We start from the raw sequence: 19,710 nt of genomic DNA, 5'->3' as shown, positions 1-19,710 counted from the left end.
ATTTTGGGCCATTTTGGGTCAATTTTGGTCACTTTGGGGGCACTTGCGACCAATTTTGGGTCCCTTTGGGTGGATTTTGGGTCATTTTTAGGTCATTTTGGGTCATTTTTGGGTCACTTTGGGTGGATTTGGAGCCATTTTGGGCCATTTTTGGGTCATTTTCATCCATTTTTGGTTCATTTGGGGCCCTTTTTGGTCCCTTTTTGGGTCAATTTTGGTGGATTTTGAGCCATTTTGGGTCATTTTGGGTCAATTTTGGTCACTTTGGGGGCACTTACGGCCAATTTTGGGTCATTTTGGGCCATTTTTGGTCCCTTTTTGGTCATTTTGGGTCATTTTGGGTCCCTTTTTGGTTCACTTTGGGCCATTTTTGGTTCATTTTAGCTCATTTTGAGCCATTTTTAGTCCTTTTTGGGCCATTTGGGCCCTTTTTGGTCCTTTTTGGACCGTTTTGGGTCGTTTTGGGGCATTTTGAGAATTTTCCTGCTGTTTTGGGGCGTTTTGAGGGAATTTTTTGGGAATTTTGGGGATTTTTGGGAAGGTGTTGAGAGGAATTTTCGCTGCGGTTTTGGGGGGATTTTCATGGAATTTTAGGGGGAATTTTGGAGGGGATTTTGAGGCGATTTCAGGGGATTTTGGGTCCTTTTTGAGGCGGATTTTGGGAGGAATTCTCGCAGATTTTCGGGTCGAATTTTCAGGGGAATTTCGAGGATTTTGGGGAGAATTTGGGGGATTCGGGGAGGAATTTTTAGGGAATTCCAAGTTGAGTTTTTCCGAGGAATTTCCCAGGAATTTTGGGGCGATTTCGGGAGGAATTTGGAAGGGATTTTGGGGAGGGATTTGAGCTCGGATTTTTGGTGAATTTTCGGGGAATTTTCGGGGAATTTTTTGGGGAATTTTGGGAGGATTCTCAGCAGAATTTCCCCGCATTTTTTCGGTCCTTTTTTAAGGGAATTTCCCCCCCCCCCCCCCCCCCAAATTCCAGGAGGATTTCGACAAAATTCCAGAAATTTCCAACAAACCCGAAAAAAACTCCAAAAATCGCCCCAAAATTCTGGAAAATTCCCCCCCCCACCACCACCAAGCCCCGCCCCCTTCCGAACAAGCCACGCCCCCTTCCCCGCCCCACCCTCGATTTTTATTGGCCGCCAATGACGTCACTCCTGCCCGGGGGGCGTGGCCTCCAACAGCCGGGCCAAGATGGCGGCGTGGGCGGGGTCGAGGGAGGCCACGCCCACCCGGAAGCGCCGGGGGTCGGCCCCGCCCACCTGGCGGAGCAGCGCCAGCAGTGATTGGCTGAGAGCTGAGGGGGCGGGGCCGGGACGGGTGGGGGGGAGGGGAGGAGGGGAAAAAAACGGGGAAAAAAAGGAAAAAAGGAGGAAAAAAAAGAGGAAAAAAAAGAGGGAAAACGTCACCGAATGAGGCCCAAATTTCCCTCAAAAATCCCCGATTTCGCCCCGAAATTCCCTCCCATCCTAAAAATCCCCAATTGTCAGCAAAATCCCAGGAATTTCCCCCCAAAATTCCCGAAATTTCCCCCCAAAATTCCCGAAATTTCCCTCCAAAATCCTGAATTTTGCCCCGAAATTCCCTCCAATCCCAAAAATCTTCAATTTTCCCACCAAAAATCCCCAAATTTTCCCCCCAAATCCCCAAATTTCCCAGAAAATCCCCAAATTTCCCCCCAAAATCCCCAATTTCCCCCCAAAATTCCCTCCAATCCTAAAAATCCCCAATTGCCACCAAAATCCCAGAAATTTCCCCTCAAAATTCCCGAAATTTCCCTCAAAAATCCCCAAATTCCCCCCAAATGATGTCAAATCCCCCAATTTCCCACCAAAACTATCCCAAAATCCCAATTTTCCCCCAAATTCCCCCCAAAATCCCAAATTTCCCCCCCAAAATTCCCTCCAATCCTAAAAATCCCCAATTGCCACCAAAATCCCGGAAATTTCGCCCCAAAAATCCCGAAATTTCCCCCCAAAATTCATGAAATTTCCCTCAAAAATCCCGAATTTTGCCCCAAAATTCCCTCCAATCCCAAAAATCCCCAAATTTTCCCCAAAAATCCCCAAATTTCCCAGAAAATCCCCCAATTTCCCCCCAAAATCCCTGAATTTCCCCCCAAAATCCCCAAATTCCCCCCAAATGACGTCAAATCCCCCAATTTCCCACCAAACCCATCCCAAAATCCCAATTTTTCCCCAAATTCCCCCCAAAATCCCCAATTTCCCCCCAAAATGACCCCAAATCCCCTCAGTTCTCCCCCAAATTTTCCCCCAAAACCATCCCAAAATGCCAATTTTCCCCAAATTCCCCCCAAAATCCCCAAATTCCCAAAAAATCCCCAGAATTCCCCCAAAAAATCCCAAAAATTCCCCCAAAAAATCCCCAAAATCCCCCCAAAAAATCCCCAAAATTCCCCCAAAAAATCCCCAAAATTCCCCCCCCAAAATCCCCCAATTTCCCCCCAAAACGCCCAAATACCGCCCAAAAAATCCCCAATTTCCCCTCAAAAATCCCCATTTTTTCCCTAAATCCCCCCCCCAAATCCCCCGAAAATTCCCCCCAAAAATCCCCCAAAAAATCCCCAAAAATCCCCAAAATCCCCTCAAAATCCCCAAAACCCCCAAAATCCCCCCAAAAATCCCCAAATTTCCCCTCAAAAATCCCCGCTTTTTGCCCCCCAAAATCCCCATTTTTTCCCCAAATTCCCCCCAAAAATCCCCTCAAAAATCCCCAAAATTCCCCAAATCCCACAAAATCCCCCCAAAATTCCCAAAAATCCCCATTTTATCCCAAATCCCCATTTTTGCCCGAAATCCCCCCAAAAAATCCCCAATTTCCCCTCCAAAATCCCCATTCTTTCCCCCAAATCCCCCAAATCCCCCCAAAATCCCCCAAATCCCTCCAAAATTCCCCCCGAAATTCCCCCAAATCCCCTCAAAAATCCCCAAAATCCCCCAAAAATCCCCCCAAATTCCCCCCAAATCCCCCCAAAAATCCCCAAAATTCCCCTCAAAAATCCCCGTTTTTTGTCCCCCCAAATCCCCATTTTTTCCCCCAAATCCCCCCCAAAAAATCCTCAAAATTCCCCCCAAAACCCCCCCAAAAAATCCCCAAAATCCCCCAAAATCCCCAAAATCCCCCCAAAAATCCCCAAAATCCCCCCAAAATCCCCATTTTTCTCCCAAAATCCCCATTTTTTCCCCAACCCCCCCCAAAACTCCCCAAACGCCCCCCAAAAAATCCCCAAAAATCCTCAAAATCCCCCGAAAAATCCCCATTTTCCCCCCAAAACCCCCATTTTTTTTCCCCAAAATCCCCATTTTTGCCCCCAAATCCCCCCCAAAAAATCCCCAAAAATCCCCAAATCCCCCCAAAACCCCCCAAAATCCCCAAATTCCCCGAAATGGCCCCAAATCCTCACCCGAGTCCAGCCGGGCCAGGGCGGGGCCGAGGCCCCGGACGAGCTCAGGGAGGTGGGGGAGGAGCTGCCGAGGGAAATTTGGGTCAAATTCCGCCGGTTTTGGGCAATTCCCGCAGTTTTGGGCAATTCCCGCCGGTTTTGGGGCGATTCGGGGAAAATTTGGGGGAGTTTTGGGGTAAATTGGGGGGGGGGATGGGGATTTTGGGGGGAAAAAAGGGGATTTTGGGGAAAAAATGGGGATTTTTGGGACAAAAAAATGGGGATTTGGGGGGGAAAAAATGGAGGTTTTTGGGAAAAAAGGGATTTTGGGGAAAAAAAGGGGATTTTAGGGGGAAAAATGGAATTTTGGGGGACAAAAATGGGGATTTTGAGGAAAAATGGGGATTTTTGGGGAAAAAAAATGGGATTTTTGGTGCAAAAAATGGGGATTTTTGGGATAAATTGGGGATTTTTGGGACAAAAACTGGGGACTTTGGGGGAAAAAAAGGGGATTTTGGGGGAAAAAATGGGGATTTTGGGCAAAAAGGAAGATTAGGGGGGATAATGGGGATTTTGGGGGAAAAATGGGGATTTTTGGACAAAAAATGGGGATTTTGGGGGGGCAATGGGGATTTTTGGAAAAAAAAGGGAATTTGGGGGGAAATGGGAATTTTGGGGGAGAAATGGGGATTTTGGGGGAAAAAATGGGGATTTTGGAGGGAAAAATGGGGATTTTTTGGGAAAAAAGGGGATTTTGGGACAAAAAACAGGGATTTTGGGGACAAAAATGGGAATTTGGGACAAAAGATAAGAATTTTGGGGAAAAAATGGGAATTTTGGGGGAAAAATTGGGGATTTGGGCCAAAAATGGAGAATTTGGGGGACAAAAATGAAGATTTGGGGAGAAAAAGGTGATTTTGGGGGGAAAAATGGGAATTTTGGCCAAAAAATGGAGATTTGGGCAGAAATATTGGGATTTTTGGCCGAAAACTGGGTGGGTTGGGCTGAAAATGGGGGATTTTGGGGAAAACTGGGATTTTTGAGGGGATTTTGGGGGAAAATGGGGATTTTGGGATGGTTTTGGGGGGAAATTGGGGGGATTTGGGGTCATTTTGGGGAGAAATTGGGGATTTTTGAGGGAAATTTGGGGATTTTGGAGGGGAATTTTGGGGAATTCTTCCTCAGTTTTTCTTCATTTTTTTCCCAGATTTTTCCTGGATTTTTTTTCCAGGATTTTTCTTGATTTTTCCCCATTTTTTCCCACATTTTTTGAAGAATTTTTCCAGAATTTCCACTGGAATTTCCCAGAATTTTTCCTTGAATTTTTTCTGAATTTTTTTCTGAGTTTTTCCCAGTTTTTTTCTGAGCTTTTCTCTGAATTTTCCTGGATTTTCCCCATTTTTTCCCAATATTTTTTTGTTCAGAATTTTCCCTGAATTTTTTCGAAATTTTTCCTGCTTTTCCCCCAAACTTTTCCCAAGTTTTTCCCCAAATTTTCCCTGAATTTCCCCCAAATTTTGTGTGGATTTCTCCTGAATTTTCCCTGAATTTTCCCAGAATTTTTTCCAATTTCCCCCGAATTTTCCCTGAATTTTCCCCAAATTTCCCCCAAATTTTGCGTGAATTCTCCCTGATTTTTTCCCAAAATTTCCCTGAATTTCCTCTAAATTTCCCCTGATTGTTTCTGAAATTTTTTCCGAATTTTCCCCAATTTTTTCCCCAATTTTTCCCTGAATTTTCCCTGAATTTCCCTCAAATTTTGTGTGAATTTTCCCTGAATATTTCCTGAATTTCCCCCAAATTTCTCCCAAATTCTGTGTGAATTTTCCCAAATTTCCCCCGATTTTTCCCCCAAATTTCCCTGAACTTCCCCGAAATTTCCCCCAAATTTTTCCCGAATTTTCCCTGAATTTTCCCTGAATTTTTCATGAATTTTCCCAAAATTTTGCATGAATTTTCCCCCGAATTTTCCCCAAATTTTTCCCCAAATTTTCTCTGAATTTCCCCCAAATTTCCCTGAATTTCTCTTGAGTTTTTCCTAAATTTTCCCCAATTTTTTCCCAAATTTTCTCTGAATTTCCCCCCAAATTTTCCTGATTTTTCCCGATTTTTCCCCAATTTTTCCCTGAATTTTCCCTGAATTTCCCCCAATTTTTGTGTGAATTTCTCCTGATTTTTCCCTGAATTTTCCCCATATTTTCCCCAAAATTTCCCTGATTTTTTCCCAAAATTTCCCTAAACTTTCCCCAAATTGTGTGTGAATTTTTCCTGAATTTTCCTTGAATTTTACCCAATTTTTCCCGAATTTTCCCTGAATTTCCCCCAAATTTTGTGTGAATTTTTCCCTGATTTTTTCCTGAATTTTCCGAAGTTTTTCTCCAAGCTTCCCTGAATTTTCTCCAATTTTTCCCAATTTTTCCCTGAATTTTCTCTGAATTTTCCTCAAATTTTGTGTGAATTTTTCCCTAATTTTTTCCGACTTTTTCCCAAATTTTGTGTGATTTTCCCCAAATTTTCCCTGATTTTTCCCCAAATTTTCTTTGAATTTCCCCCAAATTTCCCTGAGTTTTCTCTGATTTTTTCCCAGATTTTCTTGGAATTTTCCCCAATTTTTTCCAAAAATTTCCCTGAATTTCCCCCAAATTTTGTGTGAATTTTCCCCGATTTTCCCTAATTTTTCCCTGAATTTTCCCTGAATTTCCACCAAATTTTGTGTGAATTTTTCCCTGAATTTTTCATGAATTTCCCCCAAAATTTTCCTGAATTTTCCCCAATTTTTCCCTGAAGTTTCCTGAATTTTTCCCAATTTTTCCCCGAATTTTCCCTGAATTTCCCCCAAATTTTGTGTGACTTTTCCCCCAATTTTTTCATAAATTTTCCCCAAATTTCCCCCAAATTTTCTGTGAATTCTCCCTGATTTTTTCCTAATTTTTTCCCCAAATTTCCCTGAATTTCCTCTGAATTTTCCCTGATTGTTTCTGAAAATTTTTCCGAATTTTCCCCAATTTTTTCCCAAATTTTTCCTGAATTTTCCCAAAATTTTGTGTGAATTTTTCCTGAATTTTTCCTGAATTTCCCCCAATTTCCCCCAAATTCTGTGTGAATTTTCCCCAATTTCCCCCAATTTTTTCCCAAAATTTCCCTGAATTTTTCCCAAATTTTCCCTGAACTTCACTGAAATTTCGTGCAAATTTTTCCTGAATTTTCCTTGAATTTTCCCCAATTTCCCCCAAATTTTGTTTGAATTTTTCCCCGAATTTTCCCTGAATTTCCCCCAACATTTCCCTGAATTTCCCCCAAATTTTGTGTGAATTCTCCCTGATTTTTTCCTCTTTTTTCCCAAATTTTCCCTGAATTTCCCCTGATTGTTTCTGAAATTTTTTCCGAATTTTCCCCAATTTTTTCCCCAATTTTTCGCTGAATTTTCTCTGAATTTCCCCCAAATTTTGTGTGAATTTTTCCCTTTTTTCCCCCGAATTTTCCCCTGATTTTTCCCAATTTTTACCTGAATTTTTCCTGAATTTTCCCCAAATTTTGTGTGAATTTCTCCTGATTTTTCCCTGAATTTCCCCCAATTTTTTTCCCAATTTTTTCCAAATCTTTCCCAAATTTTTCCCAGAATTTTCCCCGAATTTCCCCCAAATTTTGTGTGAATTTTTCCCTGATTTTTTCCCGAATTTTCCCTGAATTTTTTCCAATTTCCCCCGAAATTTCCCCCAAATTTTGTCTGAATTTTCCCCCAATTTCTTCCCAAATTTTCTCTGAATTTTTCCCAATTTTTCCCCAAAATTTCCCGAATTTTCCCCAATTTTTCCCCAAAATTTCCCTGAATTTTCCCCAAATTTTCCCTGCATTTCCCTCAAATTTTCTGTGAATTTTTCCTGAATTTTCCCTGAATTTCCCCCAATTTTTTCCCAAATTTTCCCTGAATTTCCCCCAAATTTTGTGCGATTTTTTCCTGAATTTCCCCCAAATTTCCCCCAAATTTCCCCCAAATTCTGTGTAAATTTTTCCCCAATTTCCCCCAATTTTGTCCCCAAATTTTGTCTGAATTTTCCCCCAATTTCTTCCCAAATTTCCTCTGAATTTTTCCCAATTTTTCCCCAAAATTTCCCGAATTTTCCCCAATTTTTCCCCAAAATTTCCCTGAATTTTTCCCAAATTTTCCCTGCATTTCCCTCAAATTTTCTGTGAATTTTTCCTGAATTTTCGCTGAATTTCCCCCAATTTTTTCCCAAATTTTCCCTGAATTTCCCCCAAATTTTGTGTGAATTTTTCCTGAATTTTTCCTGAATTTTCCCTGATATTCCCCCAATTTTTTCACAAATTTTCCCTGAATTTCCCCCAAATTTCCCCCAAATTCTGTGTGAATTTTCCCCAATTTCCCCCAATTTTTCCCCCAAATTTCCCCCGAATTTCCCCCAAATTTTGAGCGAATTTCCCCCGAATTTCCCCCAAACTTTCCCGGCTTTTCGGGTGAATTTTGGGCCGATTTGGGCCCTTTTTGGGTCCCTCACCCGCTCGGGCCCCGCCCCCAGCAGGAAGCGCAGCACCGGCTCCTCCTCCTCCAGGTCCTCGCTCAGCGGCAGCGCCCCCAGCACCAGCGGCAGCACCTGACCAGTACAGACCAGTAGCAACCAGTATGGACCGGTACGGAGCAGGATCAACCAGTATAAACTGGGACAAACCAGTATAAACCAGTATAAACCGGTACAAACCAGTATAGACTGGTATGAATCAGTATAGACCAGTATAGTACAGTATAAACTGGTACAAACCAGTATAAACTAGTACGAACCAGTATAGACTGGTACAGACCAGTATAGAGCAGTACAGACAAGTATGGACCAGTATGAACCAGTATGGACCAGTATAGACCAGTATAAACCAGTATAAACTGGTACAAACCACTATAAACCAGTATGAACCAGTATAGACCAGTACAGACCGGTAAGGACCAGCAGGGCCCCTCCCAGTTCATCCCAGTAACTCCCAGTCTCTCCCAGTCCCTCCCAGTAACACTAAAACCCCTTCCCAGTTCATCCCAGTCCATCCCTGTATGGCCCAGTCCCTCCCAGTCCCTTCCAGTCCCCCCCAATCCCCTCCCAGTCCCTCCCAGTCCCTCCCAGTCGCCTCCCAGTCCCTCCCAGTCCCCCCCAATCCCCTCCCAGTCCCCTCCAATCCCCTCCCAGTCCCGCCCAGTCCCTCCCAGTCGCCTCCCAGTCCCTCCCAGTCGCCTCCCAGTCCCTCCCAGTCCCTCCCAGTCGCCTCCCAGTCCCTCCCAGTCCCCCCCAATCCCCTCCCAGTCCCTCCCAGTTCCCTCCCAGTCCCCTCCAATCCCCTCCCAGTCCCCCCCAATCCCCTCCCAGTCCCTCCCAATCCCCTCCCAGTCCCTCCCAGTCCCCCCCGATCCCCTCCCAACCTGCCCCCAACCCCCCCCCAAACCCCCTCCCACCCCCTCCCCCCATCCCCCCGTACCTCCTCGAAGGGCGCCCCCTGCTGGCGCACCAGCGCTCCCACCGCGTTGTCCCTCACCCTCCCCGGCCCCTCCCCCCCCTCCCGCAGGGCGCGGCCGCAAAGCTCCGCCCCCGGCCACGCCCCCCTGGAGGCGCCCAATTAAGGAAAACCCCAAATCCGACACCCCACTTCCTTATATGGCCATGTGGGCGTGGCCTCACCCCCCCCACCCCCCTCCCCCAGCCCCGTGATTGGCGGATACTCCCGGTGGGCGTGGCCGACGGCCTCCCCGATCCGGCCAATGGCGTAGAAGGCGTTGGACCGGACCTCGGGCTCGGGGTCGGCGGCGGCCAATCGGAAAGCGGGGCCCAAATCGGGTAAAAAGGGCGTGGCCTCCGGGCCGAGGGCGTGGCCCAGCTGGCCAATCACGGCCGCCGCCCAGGAGCGCGCCCCGGGGTGGGCGGGGTCGGCCAAAGCGGCCAATAGGGAAGGGAGGAGGCGGCGGAAGAGGCGGGGAGGGAAGGCCACGCCCCTTCCGGGGTTTGGGGAGGCATTTCCGGTGTCTTGGGAGGCACTTCCGGTGTTGGGGGAGCCATTTCCGGTATTAGGGAATCCACTTCCGGTATTAGGAAACCCACTTCCGGTGTTCGGGAATCCATTTCCGGTGTTCGGGAAGCCACTTCCGGTATTAGGAAACCCATTTCCGGTGTTCGGGAAGCCACTTCCGGTATTAGGAAACCCATTTCCGGTATTCGAAAATCCACTTCCGGAATTGGGAAATCCGCTTCCGGTGTCAGGAAATCCATTTCCGGTGTTGGGGATTTCACTTCCGGTTTGGGCCACGCCCGTTTCTGCCATGCTGACGTCGTTTCCGGTTTGGCCACGCCCGTTTCCGGTTCCCAGCAGCCCCGCCCGGGCCATGGCCACGCCCAGTTCCGGCAGCCAATCAGAGGCGGCCTCGCGGAGCTCGGCAAGCTGGGAGGTCTGGGAGGGGGAGGGGCGTTACTGGGAGGGACTGGGAGGGACTGGGAAGGACTGGGAGGGACTGGGAGGGACTGGGAGGGCCCTGGGCTGAACTGGGAGGGACTGGGAGGGACTGGGAGGGCCCTGGGCTGAACTGGGAGGGACTGGGAGGGGACTGGGTGTTACTGGGAGGGCACTGGGAGGGACTGGGAGGAAACTGGTTTGAACTGGGAGGCACTGGGAGGGAACTGGGAGGGAACTGGGCTGAACTGGGAGGGAACTGGGAAGGCACTGGGAGGGCACTGGGAGGGAACTGGGCTGGACTGGGAGGGACTGGGAGTTACTGGGAGGGAACTGGGCTGAACTGGTTTGAACTGGGCTGGACTGGGAGCCCCCCGGCCCCTCCCCCACCTCCTCCTGGGCTCCGTCGGCTCCGCGGCGCCGCAGGCAGCGGATCTGGGGGGGTGGGGGAGGGGCCACGCTCAGCCCCGCCCCCTCCTCCCTAAGCACCGCCCCTTCCCCTTAAGCCACGCCCCTGCTCCTTAAACCACGCCCCTCCCACTTAGGCCACGCCCACTTCCCCCTTAAGCCGCACCCCTTTCCATTTAAGCCACGCCCCTTCCACCTTAAGCCCAGCCCCAAGCCATGCCCCTCCTCCGTAAGCCACGCCCACCCTCCTTTAACCACGCCCCTCCTCATTAATCCACATCCCTATTAAGCCACGCCCATCCCATCTTTGGCCACGCCCCTCCTCCCTAAGCCACGCCCCCGCCATTAAGCCACGCCCCTTCTCCTTAAGCCACGCCCCCCGTAAGCCACGCCCCTCCCACTTAAGCCACGCTCCTTCCCCTTTAGCCACGCCCCTTCCCATTAAACCACGCCTTTACTTAAGCCACGCCCCTCCAATTAAGCCCCGCCCCATTAAGCCCCGCCCCCTTAAAACTATGCTCCCTCCCTAAGCCACGCCCTCTCCTCCCTAAACCACACCCCTTCCCCTTAAACCACGCCCCTTCCCTTTAAACCACGCCCCCTCCCTTTAAACCACGCCCCTTCCCCTTAAGCCACGCCCCCTCCCATTAAGCCACACCCCTCCTCATTAAGCCACGCCCCTTTTAGCCACGCCCCCTCCCTAAGCCCCACCCCTTCTCCTTACGCCACGCCCTTCTTAAGCCACGCCCCTTCTTTATCCATTCCCCTCCCTAAGCCACGCCCCTTTTAAGCCCCACCCCCTCATTAAGCCACATCCTTATTAAGCCACGCCCCTTCCCATTAAGCCACGCCCCCTCCTCCATAAGCCACGCCCCTTCCCCTTAAGCCCCCTCTTCTCCTCAAGCCACGCCCCTTCCCCTTAAGCCACGCCCCCTCCTCCATAAGCCACGCCCCTTTCCCTTAAGCCCCGCCCCCTCCCTTTAAACCCCACCCCTTTAAGCCCCGCCCCTCCCATCAAGCCCCATCCCCTCCATTTAAGCCCCGCCGCATTAAGCCCCACCCCCTCCATTTAAGCCCCTCCCCCTCCATTTAAGCCCCACCCCTCCATTTAAGCCCCGCCCCTATTTAAACCCCACCCCTTTAAGCCCCACCCATTTAAGCCCCGCCCCTCCATTTAAGGCCCACCCATTTAAGCCCCGCCCCTTTCCCTTAAGCCCCGCCCCTCCATTTAAGCCCCGCCCCCTCCCATTAAGCCCCACCCTTTCCATTTAAGCCCCCGCCCCTATTTAAACCCCACCCCTTTAAGCCCCACCCATTTAAGCCCCGCCCCTCCATTTAAGCCCCACCCATTTAAGCCCCGCCCCTTTCCCTTAAGCCCCGCCCCTCCATTTAAGCCCCGCCCCCTCCCATTAAGCCCCACCCTTTCCATTTAAGCCCCCGCCCCTATTTAAACCCCACCCCTTTAAGCCCCACCCATTTAAGCCCCGCCCCCTCCATTTAAGCACCGCCCCCTCCCATTAAGCCCCACCCCCTCTCATTAAGCCCCGCCCCTCCAATTAAGCCCCACCCCTTTAAGCCCCGTCCCTCCAATTAAGCCCCACCCCCTTTAAGCCCCGCCCCTCCCTTTAAGCCCCACTCCCATTAAGCCCCACCCCCTCCATTTAAGCCCCACCCCCCTTAAGCCCCACCCCCTCCCATTAAGCCCCACCCCCTCCCATTAAGCGTCACCCCCTCCCATTAAGCCCCACCCCCTCCATTTAAGCCCCGCCCCCTCCCATTAAGCCCCACCACCTTTAAGCCCCGCCCCCTCCCATTAAGCCCCACCCCCTCCATTTAAGCCCCGCCCCATTTAAGCCCCACCCCCTCCATTTAAGCCCCACCCCCTCCCATTAAGCCCCACCCCCTCCATTTAAGCCCCGCCCCATTTAAGCCCCACCCCCTCCATTTAAGCCCCACCCCCTCCCATTAAGCCCCACCCCCTCCATTTAAGCCCCACCCCCTCCCATTAAGCCCCCCCTCCCATTTAGCCCCGCCCCCTCCCTTTAAGCCCCTCCCTATCCATTTAAGCCCCACCCCTGCGTTTAAGCCCCACCCCCTCCCATTAAGCCCCACCCCTTCCATTTAAGCCCCACCCCCTTAAGCCCCGCCCCCTCCCATTAAGCCCCTCCCCCTCCATTTAAGCCCCACCCCCTCCCATTAAATCCCACCCCCTCCCTTTAAGCCCCACCCCCTCCATTTAAGCCCCGCCCCTATTTAAACCCTACCCCTTTAAGCCCCACCCATTTAAGCCCCGCCCCCTCCATTTAAGCCCCACCCCTCCAATTAAGCCCCACCCCCTTAAGCCCCGCCCCCTCCCTTTAAGCCCCTCTCCCTTTAAGCCCCACCCCCTTAAGCCCCGCCCCCTCCCTTTAAACCCCGCCCCTTTAAGCCCCACCCCTTTAAGCCCCGCCCCCTCCCTTTAAGCCCCGCCCCCCCTCACCTCGCCGGTGATGACGTCAGCCAGGGCTTGGCCAATGGGCTGCAGCCATTCCGGGGGGGCGTGGCCTGGGGGCTGCAGCAGCCGCCCGGCCCCGCCCACCGCCCCCAAAGCCCCGCCCACTTCCGGCTCCCGCCGCAGCCCCTCCAGCAGCGCCCGCAGCGCCCCCTGCTGGCCGGGAGTGGGGGCTGCCAGGGAAAGCAGGAGGGAGCGCTAGGGACCAGTATGGACCAGTATAGACCAGTATAAACCAGTATGAGCCAGTCTAAACAAGCAGGGACCAGTAGGGACCGGTATGGACCAGTATAGACCAGTATAGACCAGTATGGGCCAGTATGGACCAGTATAAACCAGTATGAGCCAGTCTAAACAAGCAGGGACCAGTAGGGACCGGTATGGACCAGTATAGACCAGTATAGACCAGTATGGGCCAGTATGGACCAGTATAAACCAGTATGAGATAGTCTAAACAAGCAGGGACCAGTAGGGACTGGTATGGACCAGTATGGACCAGTATAGACCAGTATGGGCCAGTATGGACCAGTATAAACCAGTATGAGATAGTCTAAACAAGCAGGGACCAGTAGGGACCGGTATGGACCAGTATGGACCAGTATACACCAGTAGGGGCCAGTCTAAACAAGCAGGGACCAGTAGGGACCGGTATGGACCAGTATGGACCAGTATGGACCAGTAGGGACTAGTATACACCAGTATAAACCAGTATGAGCCAGTCTAAACAAGCAGGGACCAGTAGGGACCGGTATGGACCAGTATAGACCAGTATAGACCAGTATGGGCCAGTATGGACCAGTATAAACCAGTATGAGATAGTCTAAACAAGCAGGGACCAGTAGGGACCGGTATGGACCAGTATGGACCAGTATACACCAGTAGGGGCCAGTCTAAACAAGCAGGGACCAGTAGGGACCGGTATGGACCAGTATGGACCAGTATGGACCAGTAGGGACTAGTATACACCAGTATAAACCAGTATGAGCCAGTCTAAACCAGTAGAGACCAGTATGGAACAGTATGGAACAGTATGGACCAGTAGAGACCAGTACGGACCAGTAGGGATCAGTAGGGACCAGTACGGACCAGTATGGACCAGTATAAACCAGTATAAACCAGTATGAGCCAGTCTAAACCAGTAGGGACCAGTATGGACCAGTACGGACCTGTATGGACGAGTAGGGACCAGTATGGACCTGTACGGACCAGTACGGACCAGTACGGACCAGTACGGACCAGTATGGAGCAGTACGGACCTGTACGGAACACTATGGAGCAGTATGGACCAGTAAGGACCAGTATGGACCAGTATGGACCAGTACGGACCTCTACGGAACAGTACAGACCAGTATGGACCAGTACAGACCAGTACGGACCACTATGGACCAGTACGGACCTGTACAGAACAGTACGGACCAGTATGGACCAGTATGGACCAGTAGGAACCAGTATGGACCAGTAGAGACCAGTAGTGACCAGTAGGGACCAGTATGGACCAGTATGGACAAGTATGGACCAGTATGGACCAGTAGGGACCAGTATGGACTAGTATGGACCCATATGGACCGGTATAAACCAGTATGAAGCAGTCTAAACCAGTATGGACCAGTATGGACCAGTAGGGACCAGTTGGGACCAGTTGGGACCAATACGGAACAATAGGGACCAGTATGGACCAGTATAAACCAGAATGAACAAATATAAACCCGTATAAACCAGTCAGAACCAGTATAAACCAGTATGGACCAGTATAAACCAATAAAAACCAGTATGGACCAGTATGGACCAGTATGGACCAGTACAGACCAGTAGGGCCAGTACGGGCCAGTACGGACCAGTGTAAACCAACATAAACCAGTATAAACCGGTAGCACTAGTATAAACCAGTATGGACCAGTTACAACCAGTATGAAGCAATACAAACCAGTAGAAACCAGTCTAAGCCAGTTACAACCAGTATGAACCAGTAAAAACCAGTACAGAGCAATTTGGAGCCCTCCCAGTTCCCTCCCAGTCCCTCCCAGTTCCCTCCCAGTCCATCCCAGTCCCTCCCAGTCCCTCCCAGTCCCTTCCCAGTCCCTCCCAGTCCCTCCCAGTCCCTCCCAGTCCCTCCCTATCCCCTCCCAGTCCCTCCCAGTCCCTCCCAGTCCCTTCCCAGTCCCTCCCAGTTGCTCCCAGTCCATCCCAGTCTCACCAGTTTGTGGCTCCCGGCCCCTCCCACAGCGGCAGAGGCTCCCCAGGGCCTCGTAGGCGGCGGCTCTGACCTGGCACTGGGGGAACTGGGAGGAACTGGGAGTTACTGGGAGGGAACTGGGAGGGACTGGGAGGGAACTGGGAGGGACTGGGAGGGAACTGGGAGGGGACTGGGAGGGACTGGGAGGGGACTGGGAGGGACTGGGAAGGACTGGGAAGGACTGGGAGGGGACTGGGAGGGACTGGGAGGGACTGGGAGGGACCGGGAGGGACCGGGAGGGACTGGGAGGGGACTGGGAGGGACTGGGAGGGACTGGGACGTTACTGGTTTATACTGGGAGGGCTCACCTCGGTCAGATCCAAGATGGCCGCCAGAGTGGAGTCCACGTAGGGCAGGAAGGCGGCACTGGGGACCAGTATGGACCAGTATAAACCAGTATGGACCAGTATGGACCAGTATAAACCAGTATAAACCAGTATGGACCAGTATGGACCAGTATGGACCCCAGTAAGAGAGACCCCCACCAGTCCCCTCCCAGTTCCCTCCCAGTCCCTCCCAGTATGGCCCAGTAACCCCCCCAGGGACTTCCCAGTTCATCCCAGTAATTTCCAGTGATGTCCCAGTATGGACCAGTGACCCCTCCCAGTGCTCCCAGTGTTCCCAGTGCCCTCCCAGTATAAACCAGCAACCCCAAATCCCCCCCCAGATCCTCCCAGTCCCTCCCAATCCCCTCCCAATCCCCTCCCAGTCCCTCCCAGTCCCTTCCAGTTCATCCCAGTAACCCCCAAACCCCAAACCAGTCACTCCCAGTAATCCCGAATCCCCTCCCAGTCCCTCCCAGTCCCTCCCAGTTCCCTCCCAGTCCCCTCCCAGTCCCTCCCAGTCCCCCCCAGTCCCTCCCAGTTCCCCCCAAATCCCCTCCCAGTCCCTCCCAGTCCCAGTTCATCCCAGTAACCCCCAAACCCCAAACCAGTCACTCCCAGTAACCCCGAATCCCCTTCCCAGTTCCCTCCCAGTCCCTCCCAGTCCCTCCCAATCCCTTCCCAGTGCCTCCCAATCCCCTCCCAGTCCCCTCCCAGTTCCCTCCCAATCCCCTCCCAGTCCCCTCCCAGTCCCCTCCCAGTCCCTTCCAGTTCCCTCCCAGTCCCTCCCAGTTCCCTCCCAGTCCCTCCCAGTCCCTCCCAGTTCCCTCCCAGTCCCTCCCAGTCCCCTCCCAGTCCCTCCCAGTTCCCTCCCAGTCCCTCCCAGTCCCTCCCAGTTCCCTCCCAGTCCCTCCCAGTCCCCTCCCAGTCCCTCCCAGTTCCCTCCCAGTCCCTCCCAGTCCCTCCCAGTTCCCTCCCAGTCCCTCCCAGTCCCTCCCAATCCCCTCCCAGTCCCTCCCAGTTCCCTCCCAGTCCCCTCCCAGTTCCCTCCCAGTCCCTTCCAGTTCATCCCAGTAACCCCCAAACCCCAAACCAGTCACTCCCAGTAACCCCGAATCCCCTCCCAGTTCATCCCAGTAAGGCCCAATCCCCTCCCAGTCCCTCCCAGTTCCTCCCAGTCCCTCCCAGTCCCTCCCACTCCCTCCCAATCCCCTCCCAGTCCCTCCCAGTTTACCCGCAGTTCTCCGCTATCTCTCCCAGTGCTCCCAGCGCCGCCTCGGCCAATCCCGGGAAGGCCCCGCCCACTTCCAGCCTGGGGGGAGGGGGCGTGGCCATGACCATAAATGGGCAACGCCCCCTCCTTAAGCCCCGCCCCCTCCCCAAGCCCCGCCCCCTCCCCCCTCTCACTCGGTGACGTCATCCTCCATTGGCTCCGCCCCCTCCTCGTCGTCGTCGTCGTCATGGAGATGCAGCAGCCAATCAGGGGCCTCCGAGGGGGGCTGGGGGGGAACAGGGACCGGTAAGGGACCAGTAGGGACCAGTATGGACCAGTATGGACCAGTACAGACCGGTATGGGCCAGTATGGATCACTATGGGCCAGTAGGGACCGGTATGAACCAGTATGGACCAGTACGGACCAGTACGGGCCAGTATAAACCACTATGGGCGAGTATGGACCTGTATGGACCAATATGGCCCAGTAGGGACCAGTATAAACCAGTATGGACCAGTATGGACCGGTATGGGCCAGTGTGGACCGGTATGGACCATTATGGACCAGTACGGACCAGTACGGGCCAGTATGGACCGGTATGGACCGGTATGGACCGGTATGGACCAGTATGGACCAGTTTGGACCAGTATGGACCAGTATAAACCAGTATGGACCAGTATAAACCAGTAGGGACTGGTATGGACCAGTATGGACCAGTAGGGATCAGTATGGACCAGTATGAACCAGTAAGGACCGGTAGGGACCAGTAGGGACCAGTATAAACCAGTATGGACCAGTATGGACCAGCATGGACCAGTATAAACCAGTATGGACCAGTATGGGCCAGTATGGACCAGTACAGACCAGTATAAACCAGTATGGACCAGTAGGGACTGGTATGGACCACTGTGGGGCAGTATGGATCAGTTTAAACCAGTATGGACCAGTTTGGATCAGTACAGATCAGTATAGACCAGTATGGGCCAGTATAAACCAATATGGACCAGTAGGGACGGGTGTGGACCAGTCTGGGCCAGTACAGACCAGTATAAACCAGTATAAACCAGTATAGAGCACTATGGACCAGTACAGACCAGTGTGGACCAGTATAAACCAGTATGGACCTGTATGGACCAGTAGGGACCAGTATGGGCCACTAGGAACCAGTATGGACCAGTACGGACCAGTATGAACCAGTATGGAGTGGTATAAACCAGTATGAGCCAGTATGGACCACTATAAACGAGTATAAACCAGTATGGGCCAGTATGGACCAGTATGGACCAGTACAAACCAGTGACCCCCCCCCAGGACCTCCCAGTACCCTCCCAGTGCCTCCCAGTTCATCCCAGTATGGTCCCAGTCCCTCCCAGTGACGCCCCGGTTCCCTCCCAGTATGCTCCAGTATAGACCAGTAGCCTCCCAGTTCATCCCGGTAACCTCCCAGTATAAACCAGTAACCCCCCCAGCGCCCTCCCAGTACCTCCCAGTTCATCCCAGTCCGGCCCATCAGCCACCCAGCACTTCCCAGTATGGACCAGTAACCCCCCCCCAGTGAATCCCAGTCCCTCCCAGTAAGAACCAGTAACCCCTTAGGGCCTTCCCAGTTCATCCCAGTATGGACCAGTTCATCCCAGTACAGCCCAGCGACCCCTCGAGGACCTCCCAGTTCATCCCAGTATGGCCCAGTGACCTCCCAGTACCCTCCCAGTCCATCCCAGCACCCCCAAACGCCATCGCGCCCCAAAACCAGTATAAACCAGTATAAACCAGTACAAACCAGTATAAACCAGTACTCACCAGCGAGGCCGGGGGCCGCAGCGCCCCCTGCAGGACGGGCAGCACCCGGGGCAGCAGCGGCGCCGCCCCCTCCCCCAACAGCTCCGAGACCGCCGCCGCCAGCACCAAACTGGGAACACTGGTTTGTACTGGGAAGGGCTCTTGGGGGGACTGGGAGGGACTGGGAGGGACTGGGAGGGGATTGGGCCTTACTGGGACGAACTGGGAGGGGATTCGGGGTTACTGGGAGTGACTGGTTTGGGGTTTGGGGGTTACTGGGATGAACTGGGAGTTACTGGGAGGGGACTGGGAGGGACTGGGAAGGGGTTTTAGTGTTACTGGGGGTTACTGAGAGTTACTGGGATGGACTGGGAGGGACTGGGAGGGACTGGGAGGGACTGGGAGGGAACTGGGAGGGGACTGGGAGGGACTGGGCCTTACTGGGATGAACTGGGATGGACTGGGAAGGAGTTTTAGTGTTACTGGGAGTTACTGGGAGGAACTGGGAGGGACTGGGAGGGACTGGGAGGGACTGGGAGGGGATTTGGGGTTACTGGTTTGTACTGGGAGGGACTGGGAGGGACTGGGAGTGACTGGTTTGGGGTTTGGGGGTTACTGGGATGAACTGGGATGGACTGGGAAGGGATTTTAGTATTACTGGGAGTTACTGGGAGGGAACTGGGAAGGACTGGGAGGGGATTTGGGGTTACTGGTTTATACTGGGAGGGACTGGGAGGGACTGGGAGGGAACTCGGGGTTACTGGGAGTGACTGGTTTGGGGTTTGGGGGTTACTGGGAGGGAACTGGGATGGACTGGGAAGGGGTTTTAGTATTACTGGGAGTTACTGGGAGGGAACTGGGAGGAACTGGGAGGAACTGGGAGGGACTGGGAGGGACTGGGAGGGGCTGGGAGGGACTGGGAGGGGACTGGGAGGGGATTTGGGGTTACTGGTTTATACTGGGAGGGACTGGGAGGGGACTGGGAGGGAACTGGGAGGGACTGGGAGGGGACTGGGAGGGGATTTGGGGTTACTGGTTTATACTGGGAGGGACTGGGAGGGGACTGGGAGGGAACTGGGAGGGACTGGGAGGGACTGGGAGGGGACTAGGAGGGAACTGGGAGGGACTGGGAGGGGACTGGGAGGGAACTGGGAGGGACTGGGAGGGACTGGGAGGGGATTTGGGGTTACTGGTTTGTACTGGGAGGGACTGGGAGGGACTGGGAGGGAACTCGGGGTTACTGGGAGTGACTGGTTTGGGGTTTGGGGGTTACTGGGAGGGAACTGGGATGGACTGGGAGGGGCTGGGAGGGACTGGGAGGGGATTTGGGGGTTACTGGTTTATACTGGGAGGGACTGGGAGGCCCGAGGTGGGCGGGGCTTGGCCGGGAGGGGGCGTGGCCAAGGGGAGGG

General features: G+C 52.7%; 1 protein-coding gene across 1 annotated transcript in view; it reads right to left on the bottom strand.

The window, feature by feature from the left end:
• Positions 1–1,118: 1,118 nt before the first annotated feature.
• The window catches only part of IPO4 (importin 4), a 66,834-nt gene continuing 48,242 nt past the window's right edge, over positions 1,119–19,710 (bottom strand). The window contains exons 18-29 of the mRNA XM_068998461.1: positions 18,320–18,428; positions 16,713–16,804; positions 16,540–16,617; positions 15,291–15,348; positions 14,944–15,028; positions 12,738–12,922; positions 10,241–10,285; positions 9,129–9,850; positions 8,888–9,011; positions 7,927–8,022; positions 3,431–3,494; positions 1,119–1,303 (exon numbers count right to left, since the gene is read on the bottom strand). Of these exons, the coding sequence (XP_068854562.1) occupies positions 1,158–1,303; positions 3,431–3,494; positions 7,927–8,022; positions 8,888–9,011; positions 9,129–9,850; positions 10,241–10,285; positions 12,738–12,922; positions 14,944–15,028; positions 15,291–15,348; positions 16,540–16,617; positions 16,713–16,804; positions 18,320–18,428 (1,804 nt within the window). The 3' untranslated portion in view covers positions 1,119–1,157. The remainder of the gene's footprint in view (positions 1,304–3,430; positions 3,495–7,926; positions 8,023–8,887; positions 9,012–9,128; positions 9,851–10,240; positions 10,286–12,737; positions 12,923–14,943; positions 15,029–15,290; positions 15,349–16,539; positions 16,618–16,712; positions 16,805–18,319; positions 18,429–19,710) is intronic.

This window comes from Aphelocoma coerulescens, unplaced genomic scaffold, assembly GCF_041296385.1.
Source record: "Aphelocoma coerulescens isolate FSJ_1873_10779 unplaced genomic scaffold, UR_Acoe_1.0 HiC_scaffold_116, whole genome shotgun sequence".
In the NCBI taxonomy this organism is placed as follows: Eukaryota; Metazoa; Chordata; class Aves; order Passeriformes; family Corvidae; genus Aphelocoma; species Aphelocoma coerulescens.
Note: the sequence above shows the minus strand (reverse complement) of the source record. Positions and strands in the feature narration are given on the sequence as shown.